At 44.9% G+C, this 23,172-nt stretch overlaps 1 protein-coding gene across 1 annotated transcript in view; it reads left to right on the top strand.

Moving 5' to 3' along the window:
- Nucleotides 1-23,172, top strand: part of LOC105062011 (uncharacterized) — a 33,154-nt gene that overhangs the window by 2,158 nt on the left and 7,824 nt on the right. Inside the window, exons 2-8 of the mRNA XM_074351430.1 lie at nt 2,354-2,480; nt 2,913-3,008; nt 7,185-8,626; nt 15,364-15,632; nt 17,037-17,124; nt 22,033-22,159; nt 22,603-22,698. Of these exons, the coding sequence (XP_074207531.1) occupies nt 2,354-2,480; nt 2,913-3,008; nt 7,185-8,626; nt 15,364-15,632; nt 17,037-17,124; nt 22,033-22,159; nt 22,603-22,698 (2,245 nt within the window). The remainder of the gene's footprint in view (nt 1-2,353; nt 2,481-2,912; nt 3,009-7,184; nt 8,627-15,363; nt 15,633-17,036; nt 17,125-22,032; nt 22,160-22,602; nt 22,699-23,172) is intronic.

Genomic DNA, 23,172 nt, shown 5'->3' with positions numbered 1-23,172 from the left:
TTACCAGGTCCTTGAGAAAACATTTGTGATGATTTGGCAGATGATTTATTTAGCATTTAAAAGATGTACATACATTTGGACAAAGAAAGAAATTCGGAAAGAAAATGGAAGAGGGGGGCGGGAGTCTTCTCCCTTATTTCTGACAGCCTCTTATTTTTCATTTGTTCTTGTCCTAACCGGTCAGAGAACATCCCTGGCCTTGTGACCTCCTTTCTCGGTTTGGGGGGAGATGTTAATGAGAGAGTAAAAGTATTTCCCCCTCTAGAAATGTGTCCTAAGGAAATAAGCTTTGCACGCTTCTCTGGTGATGTGCAGGGATGCTCAGTTCCGCGTTTTTAGGATTACAAAAATGGAAACAGCCTAAATGCCCACCAGTAGATCAGCTGCGTAAACTGATTCATCTGTACCGTGAGACACTGGGTAGCAAGTAAAAAACTGAAGGGGTAAAGTTACATGTGTAATATTTTATTTTTGTTTAAATCTAGAGCCATATTAGCATGTAAAAAGTCCGAAAGGATATACAGTTAGAAGTTAACAAACCTTCTTTCTGGTGGTAGAAAGTTAGATCTATTCCCTTTTCTTATGCTTATTGGTCTTTCCTAATTTGCTTTTAAAAAAAAAGATTCTTAATAGTAAAAGAAAGAGACACCAGTTTATAAGAGGTGACTTGTGATGCAGTGAGGTGGGAGATGTTACGAAACACAGGTTCGTGTGCCTGATGCACGGTAAGGCCAAACAAACCGAAATGTCACAGTGTGGAGCGGAGAAAGGTTTATTCATTGCAGGGCCAAGCTAGAACTATTTGTGCTCAAATACTCAAACTCCCTTTTGGTTTTCAGGGAGAAGTTTTTATAGGCAAAATTTGGGGTGAGGGCTGCAGGATGTATGACTTCCTTTGGTTGCTGGTGACGGAGCAGGGTGGTGTCCCCGGACTCCTGCTCTCAGCCTGAAGTCACCGCCCTCCACCTGGCTGGGGGGCCTTAGCTCCTGCAGGAACATGCAAAGACACATTGTTACGAGTATCCCTGGAGGGGACCCTGCTTTACTGCTGTGCTGTTGTTTCTTGACTGCTTTTCCTCTGTTCTGCGTTCCCTCACTCCCCTGATTAGCAACTGTTTGAATCTGCCCTTTGGTACTCAGGAAGGTTTAGGAGGCTGAGGCCTTTTTCCTGTAAACCAGAAGTGGGGACACGGAAGGGCTTTTGTCTCCAGGAGGGCCCCACAGGGTCCTGCTCCGTCTCCGAGAGACGTAGCAGAACAGAGGCTGGTGGGGGAGGGGTGGGGGGAGGCGGGGGGGAGTCCCACCTGCAGCCTCCTCACCTGGCTTTTCCAAGCCCACCTCCCTGGGCCCGCTCCTGGGAAAGCGGTGCCTGGGGCATTCTAGAGCCTCCCTTCCTGTGACTGTCACTGTCCACTCGCCCAGGACACAGATGGCCCAAGGTGATGACCGAATCCGGGCATACCTTTTCCTCCCTGAGTGAGTGTGCTTCTCAGACCCGTTTCTCTTTTCTCACCTGGGAATGAGTTTGATCTAGGCAATCGTGCATTTCCATGTCTAGAATTCTGCACTGCCATCATTCTGATTTTATTTAATGATTTTAAGTGCTCACCTTGTTTGGCTGCTGTGTTTCAGCTTTCTGAAGACACAGTGCTTCACTGACAGTGTTACCGAGTATCGAGTCCAAACTGGTTCTGCTTGCTGCACGGCTGGCCAATAAATCGGGAGACGAGGTGTTGGGGCAAGGAATAACGACTTTATTCGGAAAGCCAGCAGTCCGAGAAGATGGCAGACTAATGTCCTGGAGAACCCTCTTCCCCAAGTCAGAATCCAGGCTCCTTTAATGCTAAAAAGGGGAGGGGGCGTGTGGTTGGTTGCTGCAAACTTCTTGGTGTAGGAATCCTTTGTTCTCGCAGCTGTCCACGTGGGTCAGATGATGGTGTCCCTGAAAAACCTCTAGCAAAACAAACCTTGTTTTTTATTCTGGAACTTGTTATCTTTATATGAGTGCAAAAGTATTCATATCCTTAAAGGTCAGAGCCTTGAGAATAGGCTCTTCTGTGTATTTCAGGCTAAAGGCAACATTTTTTTTTTACAACAGGTGCAGAGCCAGCAGGACTAGGCCTAGAAAACAGGGCACAGGGTTAAAGCCAAGGGAACAGGTCTCATGTGGAGTCAGCTTTGTTCTCTTCTACTGCAGCAGTAGGTGGGCGACAGATGTGTGCTCAGTGACTGAGGGGTGGTCAGGAAGTACTCAGCTGGAAATGCTCAGAACCTAGAGTGGTGGCAGGGTTGCTGCTCGGTCATCCCACTGCGGGCATGGGCCTGGGTGAGCAGGAACGGCTTTCTGTTCCAGGAGTCTGTGACGTTCAGGGATGTGGCCGTGTTCTTCAGCCGGGACGAGTGGCTGCACCTGAACCCTGCGCAGAGAGCCTTGTACCGGGAGGTGATGCTGGACAACTACAGCGCCCTGGTGTCGCTGGGTAAGGACTTTCCTTGTGATGCAGAGTCTGCTGTGGAGGCACCCTGGTGCCCTCTCCAAGGAGGACACTGCGGGGCATGGACTCAGAAAGTAGCGGTTGCCATGCCCCTCGGCTGCCAGGACGAGTCTCGGCTTGGTAGAGTTGCTGATGGGCATCCTTTCTGTGCCTTTCCCATCTTCTGCCCCCAAACTCTGTCCCTCGGGGTCTCACAGGAGGTTCCAGCTTAGAAGAATGCAAAGCCAGAGCCCTAACTTGCATCCTGAGCTCACCTCCTGGCCATCCTCTGGGAGCCCAGTTTTAAGCTCCTTTCGGAACAAACCTCTTTCCTCTCAGCTGTCCCTCTGCCTTAGAGACCCTGAGGCTGGATCTGAGTGCCAGAGTGTCCCCTCATGTCTGCACCGTGGATTCATTCTCTTTCTTGCTCATGAACAGGGATTCTGTTTTCCAAACCAAAGGTTATCCTCCAGTTAGAGCAAGGGGAAGACCCCTGGATGGTGGAAAATGGAGTTTCTCAGAGTGCGTGTCTAGGTGAGTGACAGTAACTGCATAGCATTTTCTAACTGCGTGGGCTCTGCTGATCAGTGAGGAGGCCGCGCTCAGGCAGCATCCAGCAGAGCCCTCCTTGATCTGCCGGGCCTGGTGGGAGATGCTGGCTGGAAGGGCGTGTCCTCACTCTGCCTTTCGGAGTACGTGACATGGCAGGTTCGGAGGGAGAGTTGAATTCTCCCAACATGGGCTGCATTTTTACCACATGTCCTTTGTCATTTGGATGCAGACTATGTAATGAAGTATATAATGTTTAAAGGTTTGAGACTCATATCTTCCCCTTTTTTTCTTGCTTTTGCTAGATTATTTTCTTAAATTATTTTCCTTTTATGATTTGAACAAACCTTTTATCACTGCAGTGCACCCCCATTGTCCCATCTTGGGTTTTTGCTTTGACTTTTCTTATCTGCAACTTTTTGCACATGGTTCAGCTAGAAAGAAAATGCTGCGCGTGTGTCTGTGTGCTACACAAGAGAAAGCAGGGTTAGCAGGCCGGGACACTTTCGGACCCAAGCTGCAGGGACGTCTCTCTCTCGGCCTCTAAAATCCCTGTGGGTTGTGGAATTGCAAGCTCTTGCTTTCTGTCCCACTTTGAGTTTTGTCTTTGTTTCTGGCACCAGAGGATGGCTCACTGCTTTGAGTTTTGCAGCTTGTGCAGAATTTATTTCTCCTGATGGCAAGAGATGGGCTTTCTGTGTCAGTTCAGTCTTGTGTCCATTCATGAACCCTGTATTCAGATTTTTTTTCCTTTGGTTTGACTAGAATATTTCTTGACTAATGTTTTCACGTTATTTGTGCATGTCTGGTATCAATTCTTTTATTTCTGTGGGAATTATGCTTTAAGTTTGGAATTCTGGCATCAGTTTTTATTCCCTAAGAATTATTCAAACTTTGCTCCGCTGTTTTGGGGCACTGAGTATTGTTGATAAAAAGTCCTCTGTTAGTTTTAAATTTTTCCCCTCTTATTTCCTGTATAGAAAATCTTTTTTCCCCCCTTTTTTGTCTTTTGTCTAGAATAGTATAAGATACTCTTTTCATTTTTGGAATTCAGAAGATTCATTATATTATATCAAGGAGGCTTCTTTTTTTCTCCAAATTATTTGACATTCAGGGGGCCCTTTGCTTTGAAGACCCAAGTCTTTTTTCATTTCAGGAATCTTTTTTCTACCACATACTAACATATATTCTGCCACATTTCACCAACAATTGGAGGAGGCTGACTGCAAGAATAATGAACTAATAAGATAGAAATTCAGTCAGAACCTTAGAAAATAAATATATCTGTTCTGAGACCCAGAACAATAGCCGTGGATGAGCTTCAGTTTTGATCGTGAGCTTTCAAAGACATCATTAGTTGGCAAAGAAATCATCAGGTTCAAATTGACTGTGTTCTTCTTTTGCAAGCATATAAAAATTAATTATTTCAACTTGTTTAAGGTATACACGGAGTTGTAAAAAAAAAGAAGCAGAAAAAAGGAAATTTATTTGAAATTTCACCAGCCATGCTGAGCCATTGTTAATATTTTACTATTTATCCTTTCAAACTGTGTGAAGATTTGTTTGAGTGTGTTTGTACATGAAACACATACACAGAGAAACAGATTGTACATCTTGTTCTTGAGCCTGTTTTTGATTGTGAACGTCAGTGAATTAGTCATCCTTTGTTGAATAGAGGTCTACTTCGTTGAAAGAACTCTAGTGTATTCTTAAGCCATATCTTATTAAACAGTCTTTCTTTTGGAAATTTTAGTTCCCCATTTTCTCCTATTAATATTGCTGTCATGGCTATGGAATGCAAAGATAAATATAAGGGGAAAAGGGTCCAAATAACTAAGTGCAAAGACATGAGTGTTGTTTAAAAGGCAAGGAATGTGAATTTAAAGTTCACATAAGATTTTTTTGAAAAACTAGTCAACTTAGTTATAAGTCAGTGAAATTCAAACCAAAGCAATGAGATACCACTTTTTCCCTGTTAAATTACTGAAGGTTAAAAAACACACATCCAGGGTTCTTCTGTTACTCTGAGCAATAAGCAGAGTCTTCAGTGGGATTTTGACTGTCCTCCTGGAGGACAGTCTGCCTTTATTAAAATCAATCCCAGGTTTAGAAATTTATCATAAGAAAATAATTCCATAATTGTGCAAAGTTGTAAAGATGGTGTAAGGGAATGTTATAACATGAGGCATCACTAGGAGTAAAGAAAGCTAAACGATTCAGAAGGGGATGTATTAAATGATGATATATTCATGCCTTGGAATATTATGTAGCTGTTAAAATGATGATGTCAGCCCGCATTTATTGACATGGAGAAAAGTTCACAATTTTTTTTATTGAGATACATAGTCAGTTTACCATGTTGTGTCAATTTCTGGTGTGCAGCACAATGCTTCAGTCGTACATGAATATATATATACATTCATTTTCATGTTCTTTTTCACCGTAAGATACTCACAGTTTTTTTAAGTGAAGTAGGGGTAGGGGGAAGTTTAGTTTCAACCCATTTTAATTTTTTAAGTAAATGTTTTTTTTTTTAATATATAGAAAAATTTTGATGAGCTCCATTCCACATGTAACAGTGATTATATTTGCATGATGTGTTTATGGGTGAACTGTATTTTCATTTTTATAGTTTTCTATATTTTCTTAATTTTTCTTACAATGAGTATATATTTCCTTTTTAGCTAAGAAAATTAAATCTCTTTCATAAAATACATTCATTCTTTTGAATCAACGGTTCCATTTCTTGCTCTGTACCCTAAGTGATGGAAAAGATGGGTGGAAAATCACTCTCAGAAATGTACTCTTCTCCCAGTATTCCTCTGTCACTGTATGTGGTAGCTGTCTCCACTGGGTTCCCCAAGCCAAACGCTAGGTGTCTCTTGGGTCCTCTCACTTAGTTAGTACCAGGGTGTATTCACAGGTGAGCATACCTGTTCTCTCTGCCTCCACAGTATCCCAGTGCGCCTGCTTCCACTATGATGCCCCATCCCCTCCACGCAGGAGGACCATGGCAGCCTCCTAACTGGCTGCTCTGCCCCGTCCCTGTTCTCTTTTCACTGCCCCCAGTTGCAGTCTGTTTGTCACAGAACCGTAGTTACCCTTTTTAGACAGAACCGTCATGTCCCTCCTACGCCCTCGTGATCCTGTGACAAAATTCCAAACACCTTCGTATATCTTACAAGGTCCCACGAGCTGTGGCCCTGCCCGCCTCATTCCCTCACCTTGGAGCACTCCCCGGTTCCCTCTTGCTAGACCACACTGGACTTCTTTATGGTGCTGGAACGCTCAGTGCTTGTTCCTGCCTTAGGGCTCTGAGCTGGCTCTCCTTTCTGATTGGAATCACCATCTTTATACTCACGTTCTTGCCTGGCCAGCTCCTGTGTGCCATTTAGATCTCATCTTTAATCTTATTTCCTTATCACCCCATTTAAAATAGCAGGTTGTGCACTCATATTACCCATCGCCTTGTTTTTTTTTGTTTTGTTACAGTTCTCATTACTCCCAGTGCTTCTCTGTTTATTTGGTTAGTTGGTGGATGTCAGTATCCGGCCCCTAGAATGTAAACCTTGTGAAAACTGGACTCTTACTGGGCGTGTTCCCTGTAACCCTGAGTCTTGACCTTTGCATGGTACATAGTGGACACTCAGGAAATAGTCTGAATGAGTCCGTGAATGTTCATCCCAGCAGTATTCACAGCACTCAGACGAGTTCCAAGACGCCACTCGTGGAGGCCTGTGTTTCAAAGAGCCTTTTAGGCCCACGCTCCTTCCCTGTCTTGTTGACGGCCCCTCTGCAGTTTTCTCTTAGATTTACCTTGAGTGCACTGGTGGCTGACCTGGGGGTGAAGCCAAACCACAGCACAGCCCGCTCTCCTCAGAGATGCCCTGTGCCCTGCTGACCGCTGCTGTGTCACTGGGGCAGGCCCGGCTCCTCTGTGGGAAGAGCTGCCCTCCCGGTCCCTCAGCCCACCTGCATGTCGACATCTTCAGACCCTTCCCGCCCGGGCACGCCTTCCAGCCTGCTGTGTTCTCCTCCCCTTCTTCCCCCGTCCCTTTCTAAGGACTCCCAGGATACATTTGCTAGCTGCCCTTGTATGTTTAGATGTCACTTTCCTTTATTCCCAGTGCGAGAGAGACTTACACGTTTTGCTTATTTTAGGATGGGAGAGCTTGTTTGAAACAACCTGTTCCAAAGAAGAAAATCAGGAAGTAATGAATGAACTCATAGGTGATGGTCCTTTTGACTTCAAACTGGGAAAAATCTACATAAATGAGGACCAGCTAGAGAATCAGCAAGGCAAGATGCACAGACCTTTCAGGGAAGTCTTAGTTGCCATCCAGAAAACCTTTATGAAGGAGAAGAGCTTTCTAGGTGTTGACCTTGGGGAAAGTCTTGATCTAAAATCATTTATGAGAAAACCCGGCATAGTTTCCAGAGGAAGGAAACCCCGTTCACAGCAGTATTCAGTTCTGTTTAAGCAACTGGGAATCGACACGGTGCGTAAATGTTACAAGTGTAGTATCTGTGGGAAAATCTTCCTTCACAGTTCTTCCCTGAGTAAACATCAGAGAATCCACACTGGAGAGAAGCTCTATAAATGTAAGGAATGTAGGAAAGCTTTCAGCCAAAGCTCATCTCTGACTCAGCACCTGAGGGTTCACACTGGAGAGAAGCCTTATATATGTAGTGAGTGTGGAAAAGCCTTCAGTTTCACCACGTCGCTCATTGGCCATCAGAGAATGCACACTGGAGAGAGACCCTATAGATGTAATGAGTGTGGAAAAACGTTTAAAGGTAGCTCATCCCTTAATAATCACCAGCGAATTCATACAGGAGAAAAGCCCTATAAGTGTAATGAATGCGGGAGAGCCTTCAGCCAGTGCTCATCTCTTATTCAGCATCACCGAATTCATACTGGGGAGAAACCGTACGAGTGTACTCAGTGTGGGAAAGCCTTCACATCAATATCGCGGCTAAGTAGACACCATAGAATTCATACTGGAGAGAAACCCTTTCATTGTAATGAGTGTGGAAAAGTATTCAGTTACCATTCAGCCCTTATTATACATCAAAGAATTCACACTGGCGAGAAACCTTATGCCTGTAAAGAATGTGGGAAAGCCTTCAGCCAAAGCTCAGCTCTTATACAGCATCAAAGAATTCATACTGGAGAAAAACCTTATAAATGTAATGAATGTGGGAAAGCCTTCTCCTGGATTTCACGGCTTAATATACACAACAGAATCCATACTGGAGAGAAACCATATAATTGTAAGGAATGTGGAAAAGCTTTCAGTTCCCACTCAGCAGTTAATACTCACCGAAAAATTCATACTGGAGAGAAACCTTATAAATGCAATGACTGTGAAAAAGCCTTCAACCAAAGCTCCGCTCTGATTCAGCACCAGAGAATTCATACTGGAGAGAAACCGTATAACTGTAAAGTCTGTGGGAAAGCCTTTCGACAAAGTTCATCCCTTATGACACATATGAGAATTCATACAGGGGAAAAGCCTTATAAATGTAGGGAGTGTGGGAAGGCTTTCAGTCAGAGCTCATCCCTCACCAACCACCAGAGGACTCATACTGGAGAAAAACTGTAAGTAAAAAGCATGTGGAAAAAGCTCCCAACTGAAGTTCATGCCATTGACTATCAGAGAATTCATCCTGGTGAGAGCATCAGGAAGAGTATTAACTGTGGGTTAAACACCAGAATTTAGACCTCGTCAACCATGAGAGACTTCGGGGTGCAGGATAACCTTAGGGACAGTAGGAAAACTTTGGTACCACTGTTTTTTCATATGTTGTTAAGTTATTATAGAGCATAAAATAGGTAGATCAAACAGTATTTTATTTTCTTTTTGGTGATCACAGCCACCAGCTTTCCCAGCCGTCACTGGGGAAGCATGTAGATCGATGGAAAAGTGTAGCCATAACATTCCAGACTGCAGATGAATGTAGGATTCTATTTTTCTGAAACTGCATTTTGAGTGTCGTGCAGGTAAGTTGTACTAGGAAGAATGTTTTGGAGGGGAGAGTAAGCAGGTGACCTGGAGCTACCTCACTGTCACTAAAATTTGTTTTTGTAATAGTTTAAAAGTAACTTCTGCACTTGGAGGTTAAAACTTCGGAGTTATTTCTCCCCTGCTTCCTTAGCCACTCACCTGAGAAGAAAATCACTCCATAACCTGCAGGTATAAATCCCATGCGTTTTCTCCCTGGCTGCTTGCTCTAAACTGAATCAGATCAGAGGTCACATTATTTCAAATCACAAAATGCATCGTATGTCACTTGTTTTTCTCATGAAGTGATTGCCTTTGCTGTGTTGAGAATTAAAGGTTATTTAGACAACTATTGCTTTTTGCAAGTTAATTTACTGATAAATGTGAAAAATTACCTTGCAGTGTAACCATAGGGAGGATGACTCTTGGCTCCCAGGCTGTGCCTGCTTCCTTGGACTTTCTGGTCACCAGCCACTGGGAAGGCCCAGGGGCGTGGAACGTGGGTTGTCCTCCCTGGAGGTAAAGGGACAAGGAAGCTTTCACTCTTACATTCCACCTTCACCCCCGTCAGGTGATGCGCCCTCCCTCCCCACACTCTGAAGGCCACCAGACAAAATGCCGGCTCTACGTTCAGATGCTTTTTCCTCCAAAAAAAAAATGGACTCTTATTTTGATAAGTTATTTATCCCACTAAATCATTTCTAAAATGTGAATAATAATTCGAGCAAGCTGAAGACAGTTATCTCAGAAGTAAGACTGAAAATCTGTTGAACCCCGTAGAGGCTCGCACCGGGTTTCTGCCCCGTGTATTGGGCGTAGGCAAGCACTTGGGGACAGGAATATTCATTTCACTTTAAAAGGCTTTAGTTTTTTCTGTTTTCCCAGATGCTTAACAAACAAAAAACAAAACTCCAGGAAGGTATTGGGGTTGGAGACTAAACAAAGCAGAAGTCAGTGACTTAGCTTTTGCCTTCTGGGACTAGTCAGTCTCATCTTTTCAGACTCGTGAGGAACAGACTCTTCTGGGCCACGTAATGCTCCATCTGCAGTGCCCCTTTCTCCACAACCGTTCTTTTAAACTCTAATTACCTAAGGCGGGAAAATTCTAGGAAACACATAACTTCCCTATCTTAGTTCGGGCTGCTGTACCCAAATACCGGCACTCGGTGCCTTATAAAGAACAGAAATTTATTTCTCACAGTTACGATGGCTGGGAAGTCCAAGATCAAGGCACCAGTATGGTTGTGTTGTGTTTAGAACCCCCTTTCCTGGTCCGTTTCTGGTGCCTTCTCATGGTGGCAGGGGTGAGAGTTCTCCTGGAGGCCTCTGACAAGGGCACTTATCTATTCAATGAGGGAGGAGCCCTCACGATGGTCACCTCCCAAGACCCCACCTCCTAATTCCTAACACTCATCTTTGGGGTTGGATTTCAACATGAATTTTGAGGGGATGCAAACATTCAGACCAAAGCATTCCCCAAGTATTATAATCCTAAAATCATCCAAAAAATCAAAACCACACAAAATATTAGGCCTAGTTATTTTTACGGTAAGGTCTGTCAAACTTGCATGTAACAGGTTGTGTAAATTTTGCAGGATCTTTCAGAGGAGATTGCCTACAAGCATGGCGACTTTACTATAACCCAGCACCAAAATCAAGTAAGGAAAGTACAAGAAAGAAAAACCACAGGCCAGTGCCATCCAGGGACAGAACTGAAAAATCCTAAACAAGAGCGTTAGCAAATTAATCCCAAAGTACCTAAACATGGTAAATACATCGTGATGAATGTAGGTTTTTCATGGGACCACGTGGGTTATTTTAACATTAGGAAACTTACGGATACTGTGCACCGCCTTAACATTAAGGTCCCTATGCTCATCTCAATAAATGTAGAAGCAGCAAACAAAATGCACAGTTCCCATTCATGACCTCAGCCAAGCAACAGTAGAAAGGACATTGGGGTTGTTTCCAGTTTGGGGAAATTATGAATAAAGCTGCTACAAACAATTGCATATAGGTTTTTGTGTGAACGTAAGTTTTCCTTCCTCTTTGGGTAAATACCTAAGGGTGGGATTGCATAGTCAGCTGAGAAGTGGATATTAAACTTGGTAAGACATTGTCAGACTTTTCCACAGCAGCCGCAGTGTTTTACGTTCTCATCGGCAACGTACAAGGGCTCTGGTTTGAATGTGGGTTCTGCTGCCGCCTCGCCAGCACTTGTTAGCATTTGTTACTTTTCTTTTCTCCCCCCATGATAGCCATTCTAACAGGTATGAAAAGGCATCTCGTTGTGGTTATGACTTGCGTCCCCTAATGACCAGGGATGTGGAGCATCTTTTAATGTGCTTTTTAGCCATTGTATATCTTATTTGGAGAAACGTCTGTTGAAATCCTTTGCCCGTTTTTAAATTGCACTGTTAGTTGTTGTTGTCGTCAAGCCGTGGGAGTTGTTTGTATGTCCTGCGTGTACTTTCCGGCACTTCCTTATTTTCGGTGCTCTTACATACCAGGCAGCTGTTGCTTATTTTCACACGTAGGGCATACTTTCTCTTTCTGGTGGTGGTTTTGTATCAATTTTAGGAACACCGCTGCCTCTTCTCTTTTCTCTTCCATATCCTTTATTGTTTTTTTTTAAAGGTTATGATGGGAGTTCTAGATTTATACCAGCATCACTACCTCACCTCCGAGAATTACCAGAAGAGACATTTTTGTTACCCACTCAAACAACAACTCATCATGTCTGCCTGATTTTCACTTGTCTATTCCAACAATATTCTTTAAGTGCTTATTATGTGCCATATCCCCAAAATTGGTTGTTCCTAAAACAGAACAAGCCATTGGCAGGCCTGTAGCAAGAGAGGTCTAAAAGCTGCTGGTTCTCCAACATCTGCTTTGTGATCTCTGCTTCAGTAGAAAGGTATGGGCCAAGGAAAACAAGCTAACAAAACTCCAATTTCTTTTCAGCAACTAGATTATACCCAGTCAAAAATTATAGGTTTTCATGACTCACCCCATAAATTTGTAGAGTTGTGATGGAAAGACCCAGACAGAATTACCCTCAGAACCCTATATTTCAGCACCATCTGGCCTGTATATCCTCATTTAGGTCAGTGGGGTTATTTTTTCTAAACAAGTATTTGCAGTCACTCTTAAATGTATCTGTACAATTATAATACCCTTTAAACCTCCAAGAGAGTTCGTATAGGGCTGGAAGATATAAATGACTTACTGCATGTTTCTGTCATTGACACTCAGGATCATGGTAGTGTGGCGTTCTAAACGGTATACACATTACGTTCCCCCATCCAGTCCGCCCATCACCCTCAATTCCACATGTGCACGAGGATGGGTGACACTAAGATCATCAGCTGATTAAGAGAGTAAGATAGAAGAGGAGCCGTAATTTAATTTTAAACACAGTGCATATACTCCATTTTATTTAGCCTTTCAAATTTTGAATAGTTGGGAACAATTCCCATTATTCCTTTTCCACATTTTTTCTTTTTATTTCCTCACTGTAAAGAGAAGGAAGGTAAGGGAGGAACTAAGGAAGGAAAGAGGATGGAGAGGAGGGAGGAAGCAAGGAAGGGAAGAAACAGTTTGCCTTCAGTTACACCACCATGGATCCAAGGGGCCTGCTGGGTCAGGATAGTGGGTTTCTTACTATGTCATGGATGCTGTATGCAGTGTAGACATTTTTTTCAAATAAGCAGATGGTCATTTCTTTTTAAAGAATAAACTACATTAGAAAGAGAAAGTGAAAGAATAATCACTTTATAAATTGGATTCTGTAAGCTTGGAAGATAAATTTGAAGGCTCCTTCCAGAAATGGAGGAAAGGACAAAGAATTAAAATGTAAGATCTTCACATTGTCATGAAAGCCACACACCAAGAATAAGAGTTTAATAAAGCAGAAAAAAAAAATAGGACAGTGCCTTAGCCTTTCTTTGTATCTCAGACGAAATAATGGAAAAAACCAAATTGCTAGATACAGGGGCAAAAAAATAGAAATATTTAAAGATACAGGAAACGAGGGCAGGGTGGAGATTTATAAAGTCAATGTGGAGAAATAAACAAGCTTACCAACAAGAGGAGAAAAAGCATATTGGCCTCAGATTTCTCCAGAAAACTAAGTACAAGAGGCCCACAGAGTAACTGAGAGGGCACAGATGAAAACTAGGCGGGGACAGTGTGAAAAAGAAACAGAAATGTTAAGTCTCTCAAAAGAGAAAATAAAGGTGGTATAGACATGATCAATAAAGAAACCGGTTAAATATAAATTTAAAAACAAAAATGACTGATAAAACTCAAGGGAATGGCCAAAATTCGTATCTGAGAAAGAAAAGGGAATATGGAAGTACTACAGTTAGATACTAGTAGTCATGGCCTATTAGCTCAGATTTTTAAAATTTTACCTGGGACAGTGAGTAAAATAAAATTGCACTTGGTTTAATGTATAAAGTATAAAACTTTAATAAACAGAAACCTCAAATAGGGACGGGAGACAGCAGGGGGCGCGCTCACCCCCCAACAGGAAGAGCACTGCAGGAAAAGGGAATTCTTCCTCCGGCACCAGCGCGGCCAATGAGAGACTGTCTGGAATCAGCCAATGAAAAAGAACTCTCTGTTTATAGCCTTCTCATCTTCCTTTGTCCCCTCTTTAAGAGTTCTCTCCATTTTTGCTGGGGACTTGCACAACCACATTTGCAGACCCCAGATTGCAATTCTTTGTTTATCCGGAATAAACCCATTTTTGCTGGAGAAATAACTGGCAGCCTATTTGTTTTAGGTTAACAAAAGAAAGTCAAGAGAGAAGATAATTCTTAATTTTTATAACCAGAAAAATAGGGCATAAAGAATATCTTTTTTAAAAACGTAATATAATTACCAGGACTGTTTTAAAAGTATAGATACACTTCATAGTTGAAAAACAGGATATTGCAATGTTCGTAATATCTTCATCTTTTCCGTATTTTGAATTTTGAGTTTTTCCAACCACTTGTCATAACTTCTATTCATTCCAAACTGCTGTCTTCACTCACACTTACTGTAATGGTCTTCTAACTAGTCCTAATCTCTGTACTTCTTCCTTTGACCCTTTAGTTTATTCTCAGCACAGCAGAGTGATCACTGAAAAAAATGACATGAGTGTCTCTTCCATGTCCAAAGCATTCGCTTCCAGAGCAACATCCAGTGACATAACAACCAATAAGAGCCTAAAATTCTAGCCCTCTTGCCTCTGATCCCCTGCTTCTCTTTCCCGCCTTATTTCTGTTTCAGCAACTGTATTCTTATTGTTCCTTGAACAGACCAGGCATGCTCCCACCTCAGGACACCTGCTTTTAAAAAATCTATCAGAAAGCCACATACATGTTTGTTAAATGAATGAATAATGGAATGTTTTACAACAGTGAAAATGAATGAACTTCACGTGTATCAAGACAGGTGAACCTAATGTATGTTCACCCAGGGAAAGAAACATACCCCTGTGGTGCAGGATGTGAGGCTAGGGGAAGCTCTCCTCATCCCAGGAAAGGGGCGATGGGGTAGCCGGAGGTACAGGGGAAGGGTGAGGTCAATTTTGCCCAACGTCAACCAAAAACGGCTTTAAATGTAAGCGGTATGGAAATAAAATTGAGTGAGTATTCCCATTCAAAAAAAAAAAAAAAAAACAAGTTCACAAGTGGTGAACTTGTAAGTGTTTAAGTCGAGCATTTAAGTCAGAAGAACATATACCAGATTCTATTTACACAAAGGTCAAAAACCTTGCAAAAGTAAACACTTGCTGTTTTAGGGACACATACATATAACGTACTCATCAAGTTAAGCAAGGGAATTAACACAATCTAGAGTATATAAATTCCACAATTTAGGGAAGCCTTTGGACAAGTCTTCCAAAATCCTGGTCAGGTTCTTTTGTAAGCAGAGTGTAGGGTATGTGGGTATTCGTTTTATTATTAAATGGCACCTATGCATACATTATCTTCTGGGTACACATTAAAATAATTTTAAAAAAAATAATCAAAACTAGCCGGTGGGCTCTACGGCGCATGGACCCTCCTAAAGACGTCAAAATTCAGGTTTGTTTTTTTCAAATAGTTTTGCCTGCCTAACGAAACAAGCCAGGCAGCTGAGTTGGGCAGCGAGCACCTGGAGGAAAGCGCCCACCTGGCTCTCCCCGTGCGCACGCCCTGGCCTCGCTGCCCTACCGGGACAGCGGGATGGAGGGCTCCCCGGACGGGAAAGCGCTCGCCTCCCTCCCGGAAGTGGCCGCGCCCCGGCACCCCCTGGGAAGTGTAGGCGGCGCGCGGCCCGAGGCAAGCCGGGAGTCGTAGTTCTTCGGGGTTCGTGGGGGCGGCAGGGAAGGCTCCGGTGGCCTTCTTGGGGTTCTGGGCGCGGGTGATCCCAGCTCTTCTAGGGCGGCCTGCCTAGGGCCGGGAAGCTCCCTGCTGCCTCTTCGTGGTGGCAGTCGAAGGCCGCGCGGGTGTCCGTCTGGGCGGGGCGGTGTGCGGGGCCGGTGCGGTGGGTCAGGAGGCGGTCCGGTGCGCGCGGCTGGACATCACTGGTCCCCGGGACACGCGCGGGGACGCAGCGCATCTGCCAGGTGAGGTGGGGCGTGCCTGGGACTGCTGTGTGTGTGGTGGGGGGGAGTCTCAAGGGGCCGTCTTCTTTGAAACTTGTAAGTGAAACAGATGATAAACACAATAGCTGGCGCCCATGGAGAGCCTCGGTGCGCCAGGCTCTTGCCGGGCGCCTCTGACGAGCTAACTCGTTTCACCCTCAGATAACGGGGGTCGGCTGTGCTCTGTCCCCCTATTACAGGGAAAGAAAGTGAGACACAGACTGGACAGGTAAGTTGCCACATTTAACTGGGGCCCTGGACTCGGACCATGAGTCCCCTTTTGAATCTACTACTAACCGATTTTGTTTCTCTGGGCAGGTCAGTAGACTCCCCGGTTCTCAGACTCCCTCACATCTGTGAAATGGGGAAGCAGTAACTTTAGAGTCGTTGTGAGGATTAAGTATTATATGCAAAGCACGCAAGACGCCTAGCAGGGAGAAGGTGTGCGTCGCATCTATGGTACTGCTGCGGCAGCTTCCCTCTCGTGGCCCGGGACCACGCAGCGCCCTCGGCGTGCTGAGCCTCCTGCCTGCCGCTGTCCCCGCAGAGCCCGCTGCAAACCCAGGCAGCCAGCGCAGGCAGCCGTGGCCAAGGCTCTTCTCTGCCATTTGTCTGGCTGCTCCTCCTACCTTCTCTCCCAACTGGGGCTTGTGTTTGGAGCTGTGGATGCTATAAGAGGTGGCGCTCTTGGAATTTGTGATTAGGAGTGGCAACCTATCTGGCGTACGTCGTGCATGTGTGTGCGTGTGTGTGAGGGAGTGTTTTAACCATGTAACCTCGGACAGCTATCGTAAGGCTAGATGCAGAGAGAGAAAGAGGGAGAAAGAAAGAGGGTGAGAAAGTTCACAGGTTAGAGGTTACTCACAGTTCCCTAGAGAGAACACAGCACTCCAGGCAGGGCCCCTCAGAGGAAGCAGCTGGGCTCATCATTAGGCAGAGGAAGAGAGGGCAAATGTGGGGAAGCACCTTTATTGTGGTTTCTTCAGGAAGGAGAGGGTGAGGCAGGGCAAACGGGCTTAGGACCGGTTGGCTGTGTTTGAAAGTGGCAGCCCAGGAAGCTCATGTTCGCTGTGACTGAGCGTGTAGTTTAAAACTCTCTTAAGGACTCCAGATACCTATGGTGAGTCAGTCTGCTTAGACGCAGCTAATAGACCCCAGGCGGACGTGAAAGCATCATTTATAGAAATTAGCAGTATGGTTAATACAAGGAGGAGGTGGAGATGGGCAAACTGTCTTAGAGCTTCATTGGCTTTTTCACTTGGTTTGCGTCATTGATGTGGGTGGCTTTGTCAGGACGTGATAGACATTATGGGTGGCTGTAACGTCCTTTTTCCAAGCCATCCCTTGACACCAGAGTTCTTCATGACACCTTTTTTTCCTCTGCAGACCTACCTTGTCAAGCACTCTGTTCTCCCTTGACGGGAAAACCGAGAAGGAAAGAATGGCGCTGGATTTGCTGCCTGCTAAGGTGACAGTAAGTGAATTTTGTCTTTTTCATGAATTGCCTCCTGGGTTCAGAGATGGTGCATGTATTTCCATCCTTTGTCCAGATACTTTACCTTCCAGTGGTAACTACGGAGAATTCAGACCCTCTTAGGTTTTTTCCCATGATCCTGGATTTATCAAGGGGTCACTGAGGAGTGTGTGTCCTCTGTCCTCAGACCTCAGACACAGGTCACTCTTAATTCACCCTAAACTCATTTTGACCAAAGGTTAAGTCAGTTGTGAACATAGGCTTCCAGATGGAGTAAGTGTTAGGTGTGGAGTATGGGGTATTAGGCAGGCTTTGTCTTCACAGATGATACAGTGTCATTTGGGGCTAAGCCAGGGAAGGTCAGAAGACACCCTCAACAAACATTTATTGAGCACTGACAGTGTACAGGATACTGTGCAGGGCACTGGGGGGGTACAAAGAGGAAAGGTGTTATTTCTGTCTTCAAGGAGTTCATGGTACTGATCTTAGGAGATGATCAATCCTCCAGAAAGATTCAGGGGAAAGATCCAAGCAGTGGAGTTACTTTGAGCTGATACTGAAGGGCAGGCCTGATACTGGCGGGCAACCCAGAAGGAGCGTAGCTTGGCCCAGGCCCTGAGGCCGGCAGTGGGGAGGGAGGGCAGAGGGCTCCCCCACTCTTGGGAGATTGTCTGCTTCATGCAACTGTGATGTTAAACTGTCCAAAAGCCCCTCTCATCTGCCTGACTGGTGCCTCTGTCTCCTCTGATTGTTTTTTCCCTGCTGTTTCACACTCCCCTCCTGGGCTCTTGTTTCTTGCTGCTTCTCCTTGAGATCTGTTTTCATTATTTAACCCTCTCCTTTCTGAAGCTCTTTCTCAAATCTCTGTCCTCAAGCCTGAGCTTTTCCCTAGAGATCCAGTCTGTCACTCCCCAAATCTTGTGAAATATTTCCCCATGAAAGTCCCCATCTTTCCCCCAACACCAGCTTCCTTCCATTCTGTTTGACACTGGCTGCTTTTCTACAAAGCAGCGTTAGCCCGCGGGGTGAAAATGTGGACTCTGGAAGTTGGTTTCACGAGTTCGCATGCAAGCTAGGGATGGGACCAGGCACATTATTTTCTCTCTCTGCCTCTTTTCCTCATTTGAAAGTGTGGTTAGTAGTATACATACCTCATTTAATCCTTACAAGAGGACAGTTAATATCTGCATTTTGCAGATGAGGAGACTGAGTCACAGAGCGGCAAGTAACTTAATCAAGGTCATACAGCTGGCTCTTGAAGCCCAGACGAGACAGTCTGTACAGTTAACATGCTCTGAGACAGTCTATGTGAAGTGCTGAGAGCAGTGCATGGTACATACCAAATCTCAGTAAATGCCGGCTGTCACGACTTTAGTAACAGCAGAAACAGCATTATTTTAGGACCTGCTGAATTTGGTACATGCCTCCTCACTAGGCTAGATTTTCCTTCGATTCTTTAATTACAAGCAGCGTTCAGGGTGTTTCAGGGAACCAAAATATAAAACCAGCAAAATGCAGTGCAGAGCAAAACGCAGCTGTGACCTGGGCCACCCTCTGCCTAGAGTAGGGCTCGTCCCTGTCGTGAGCGTTCTCACACCCCCAGGCTGGAGAGACTGGCTTGATTTTAGCTCAAGGAAGAGGGAGAGAAGTATGTTTGCGCCTCGGAGCCAGATTTTGTGGACCACTAATTCAGTATCTAATTGTTCGATCATTAAGTCTCTTAGAGACCCCATCACAGGTCTCATTACCCCATTTGAGTCCCATCAGTGTCAGTGTTCAATCTCACCTTCTTTCCTCATTAAAGGTCCTGAGAGGGGAATTTCTCTCTGCTGTCTGTTAGAAAAATCAAACAAACATAATTTTTGGAAGAAGCAGGATATTCGCAGATTTTACAAACAGTCCTTACTCTATTCTATTTCCATATAACATGTAATTTATCTTGTGGGGGAAAGATACGTAGGGCTTGGTGTTGATTGCTTTATAGCTATAGTTTGTCGATTAACTTTTTTTTGCAGTAAATCAGTACCTGTTTTTGGTATTGTCACTATTTTTTTAAAATTAGTTTTTGGAGATAGTTTTAGATTTAGAGAAAGATTCCAAAGGTAGTACCGTACTGACCATGTAAGTACACAGTTACCATGTACCCCTCACCTAGTTTTCACTATTATGAACATCTTGCATTATTATGAGACATTTGTTATAATTAAATGAGCCAATGTTGATACATTATTATTAACTAAAGTCCATACTTTATTCAGATTTCTTTAGTTTTTACCTAAAGTCCTTTCTCTGTTCCTGGATCCCATCCAGGATACCATGTTACATTTAGTTGTCATGTTTCCTTAGGCTCCTTCTGGCTCTCTGGTTCTCAGACTTCCCTTGTTTCTGATGATCATGACAGTTTTGAGGGGTATTGGTTAGATATTTTATAGAATATTCATCTAATGTGATTTGTCTGATATCTTTCTTAATGGGATTATGGATTTGGGGAGGAAAGCTACAGAGGTAGTCATCAAAATGACATACGAATAAATGACCTATCACTGTTGGCGATGACCTGATCACCTGGCAGGATTCTCCACTGCAAATGTCCTCTCCTTTTCCATCTGCCCCTCTGTCCTCTGTGGGGAGGAGTCACTGTGTGCGGCCCACACACAAGGAGCAGGGATAATGCTCCATCTCCTTGGGGGCAGAGAATCGACATAAAGGATTTGAAATTCTGTACGGAGGGTTTTCGCTTCTCCCTCATTATTTTTATTAGTGTGGGCTCGCAGATGCATATTTTCTATTTCGGGTTATAATCTAATACTGCTTTGTTCTGTTGCTCTAATTGTTCCAGCTTTGGCCATTGGGAGCTCTGTCAGTCTGTTCCTCTGTCCCTTTGACAGACCCCTGTCAGCGTGTGGGTTTGGTTTTGTTTTTGGAGCACTTCCTTACTTTTAGCACTACGAGGTGCCTTAGGCTGATTTTGTGTATTCCCTGGCCCAGGACCAAAGTCAGCTCTTTCTCCAGTAGCCCTGGTTTTTCCCTTGGAGAAGGGTGTTAGCAGCAAGATCTGGGCCTTACGTTTACGCATTGCTGCTGGGGTGTCTTTGCTTTTAGACCCTCTCAGCTGACGGAGAGAGGAAACTCATGTGTATGTGTGTGCGTGTGTAAACATCTCTGTAAGTAACCATCTAGGTGTACAGTTTTATATATATATGTGGATAAAACCATCTGTATGTGTATTTCTATAGGTAACCACCTGTACGTATGTTAAGCTAAGTATTCATACTGATGTCTCCAACTCTGATTTCGTGCCACACGGATCGTTCTAACCTCCTTTCTTTCCTTATCTGTAACTTCCCGCTCCAACAGCAGTGAGAAACCTAGCTCCCCCCCGTCTGCCGGCCGGTGACCTTAACCCTTCAGTTCCAGGCCAAGTGTGTAGCAGTATCTGTATTGTTAACTCATACCCCGCTGGGAGTCTACGTTGTCAGCCAGGGTGCAGTGCTTCTGCGCAGTCCCGCTGGTCTCACAGACCCCACTCATTTCCAGTTAGGAAGGTCAGCACCTCTCCTACCACCTCCTTCACTAGGTTGGACCATACGTTTGTACTGTATGTAGATTGTCTGTCACATTCTGTGTTCCATTCTGGGACCCTCTAGCATTGGAAATGAGCTTTCTAAATTGGCATCCATTAAGTTTCACTCTCTGTGTTGTAAATTTCTCTGGGTTTTGACAAATGCAGAGTGTCATGTATCCACCGTTACAGTATCATACAGAATGGTTTCACTGCCCTAAAATGATCCCTTTGCCTCACCCGTTTAGCCCTCTTCCCCTGCCCTACTCCAAACCGCTGCCAACCACAAGTCTTTCTACTGTCTCTGCATGTCAGTAGTGCTTCTTTTTTTAAAAAGAAAATTTAACGGTTGCCCTGCTGTTTGCAGTATAAATTTACAACTAATCTAAGTCCACCTTTAAGTAACACCATGCTGCTTCCTGGGTGTTACAGATACAGAGCAGTCCCCGTCCCTCCCACCCATCCCTTGTGATGTTGCTGTCACTCATTTTACTCCTCATATGCTGTCATCACTCAGTTCGTTGTTATTATTACTTTAAGCTGTTACCTTTTAGATCAGTTAAGAATAAGGCAAATAAACGATTCTATTTTCACTTATTCCTTCTTTGTCGCTTTTCCTTAATGTAGATCCGAGTTTCTGACCTGTATTATTTTCCTTCTCCCTGAAGAACTTTTATCATTTCTTGCAGGGCAACTCTGCTGGTAATGAATTTTTTGCTTGTCTAAGAAAGTTTATTTCTCAATCCACCACGCCCTCCTTTTTTAAACCCTTTTGTGATGTTTTTTCTTAATGGTGTCATCAGAAGCTCCCATTAATCCAAAAAGATGGCGTGAGAGCGTGGGCACGTAGGCCACCCGGCACAACGTCTGCTGCCCCGTGGACACTCGGCAGATTGTACCCCAGTGGTCATCGCTGGTGTTCCTAGTGACCTGCTCTCTAATGATACCGTCCCCCGTTTTCCGCATCGCTCCAAATGTACTCCGATTTTTTTCCCCTTTTACTTAATTTGGATTTTGAGTGGGAAGGAGGAGATAAATGGATGCACTCGGTTACTCTGACAAACCCCAGGTTGGTATGTAAATTCCCTCTTGGCAGGAAATTTGCCCCTTTTTTCTTACGCTCAGAGCAGGCAGCATGGGTCTTTGCTCCAAGTGGGCACTCAGTAAATATCTGTTTAGTAATTGATGGGTGGTTCCAGAAATAACATGAATAGTTGATTTGAAATACTTAGAGTCCTGGGGCATTTTCAGAATTGGTTGCTACACATCCCGGTGTCACCTCCTTACTGAGTCTCCTGGTGGAGAAGATGTGGCCTGGGCGGACAGGAGTGGCTTTGCCATTACAGGGGTCTGTGACGTTCGGGGATGTGGCCGTGTTCTTCAGCCGGGATGAGTGGCTGCACCTGAACCCCACACAGAGAGCCTTGTACCGGGAGGTGATGCTGGACAACTTCAGCGCCCTGGCCTCGCTGGGTGAGGAGGTTGCCAGGCGCGGGCACCTGCTGTGGGGGCACTTTAGGGCTCCCTCTGGGGTTCGAGTCTGCAGGCCTCTCTCCTGCACGCCCCTGGGAAAGGACCAGAACCTGTAGAGTTGAAAGCATGCCTGTTTGTCGTGATGCCCTTCGTGTCGTGACGCTGTTCTTCCTCTGCCTGCCTCCCGCCCCGCCCCCCGCCCCGCCCCGCCTCCTGATCCAATGACCAGATCCCAGTTTAGAGTCTGAAAACCATACAGGAAGGCCTCCCATCTCAGAGGCTTTCATACTCAGGGCCCCGTATTGTTCCTGAAGCAAACCCGCCTCCTGCCCCATCCCCCGAAGTGCCGGTGCTGCCCCCTCTGCCCTGCAGGGTCTGGCTTGTGAGTCCGGGGGTTGCTCTCCTGCGCTCTGTTCAGACTCCATTTCCTTCCTCGCGAGCAGGGATTCCATTTTCAACGCCAAAAGTGATCTGCCGGTTGCAACTAGGAGAAGACCCCTGTATGGTGGAAAGAGAAATCCCTGAAGACCCCCGTCTCGGTGAGTGAGTGACTGGGAGACGGGCACGAGCGGGTCCTGAGGAGGGCTCGGAGAGCTCCTGGGGATTCCGAGCCCCGTCGAGATGCTCAGGGCCACCTGGTAGACGGCCCCTTGGTTGTAACGGTTTCTTTGCATCAGGAAGATCTCTGTCTTGACCTCTTCCTCCTGTGCACTCCCTGCGCTCTCTGTCCCTTGCTTCTACCGCTCCCTCACTTCCTCCTGCCGTCTGTGGCCCCTTGGTCTTCATGGTTTCTTCTCATTTGTGTTTACACCTGTTCGTGTCTGACAGATTAAAGACTTTACACCTTCTGCCCCATTTTGAAATCTTTATAATTTTTTCATTTCTGTAACCATCTACACATTTCAGAGTATTATCAATGTCCTTTTATTTCTGGTTTCTTAACATTTCCCTTTTATTTTCTTGAAACTGGGTTGTCATCTTCCGCTGTTACTTTCAGCCGGCTGTTGTTAACA

The sequence above is a fragment of the Camelus bactrianus genome, chromosome 22, assembly GCF_048773025.1.
Source record: "Camelus bactrianus isolate YW-2024 breed Bactrian camel chromosome 22, ASM4877302v1, whole genome shotgun sequence".
Classification (NCBI taxonomy): Eukaryota; Metazoa; Chordata; class Mammalia; order Artiodactyla; family Camelidae; genus Camelus; species Camelus bactrianus.
The sequence above is the reverse complement of the archived record's forward strand: the minus strand, read 5'-3'. Positions and strand labels throughout refer to the sequence as shown.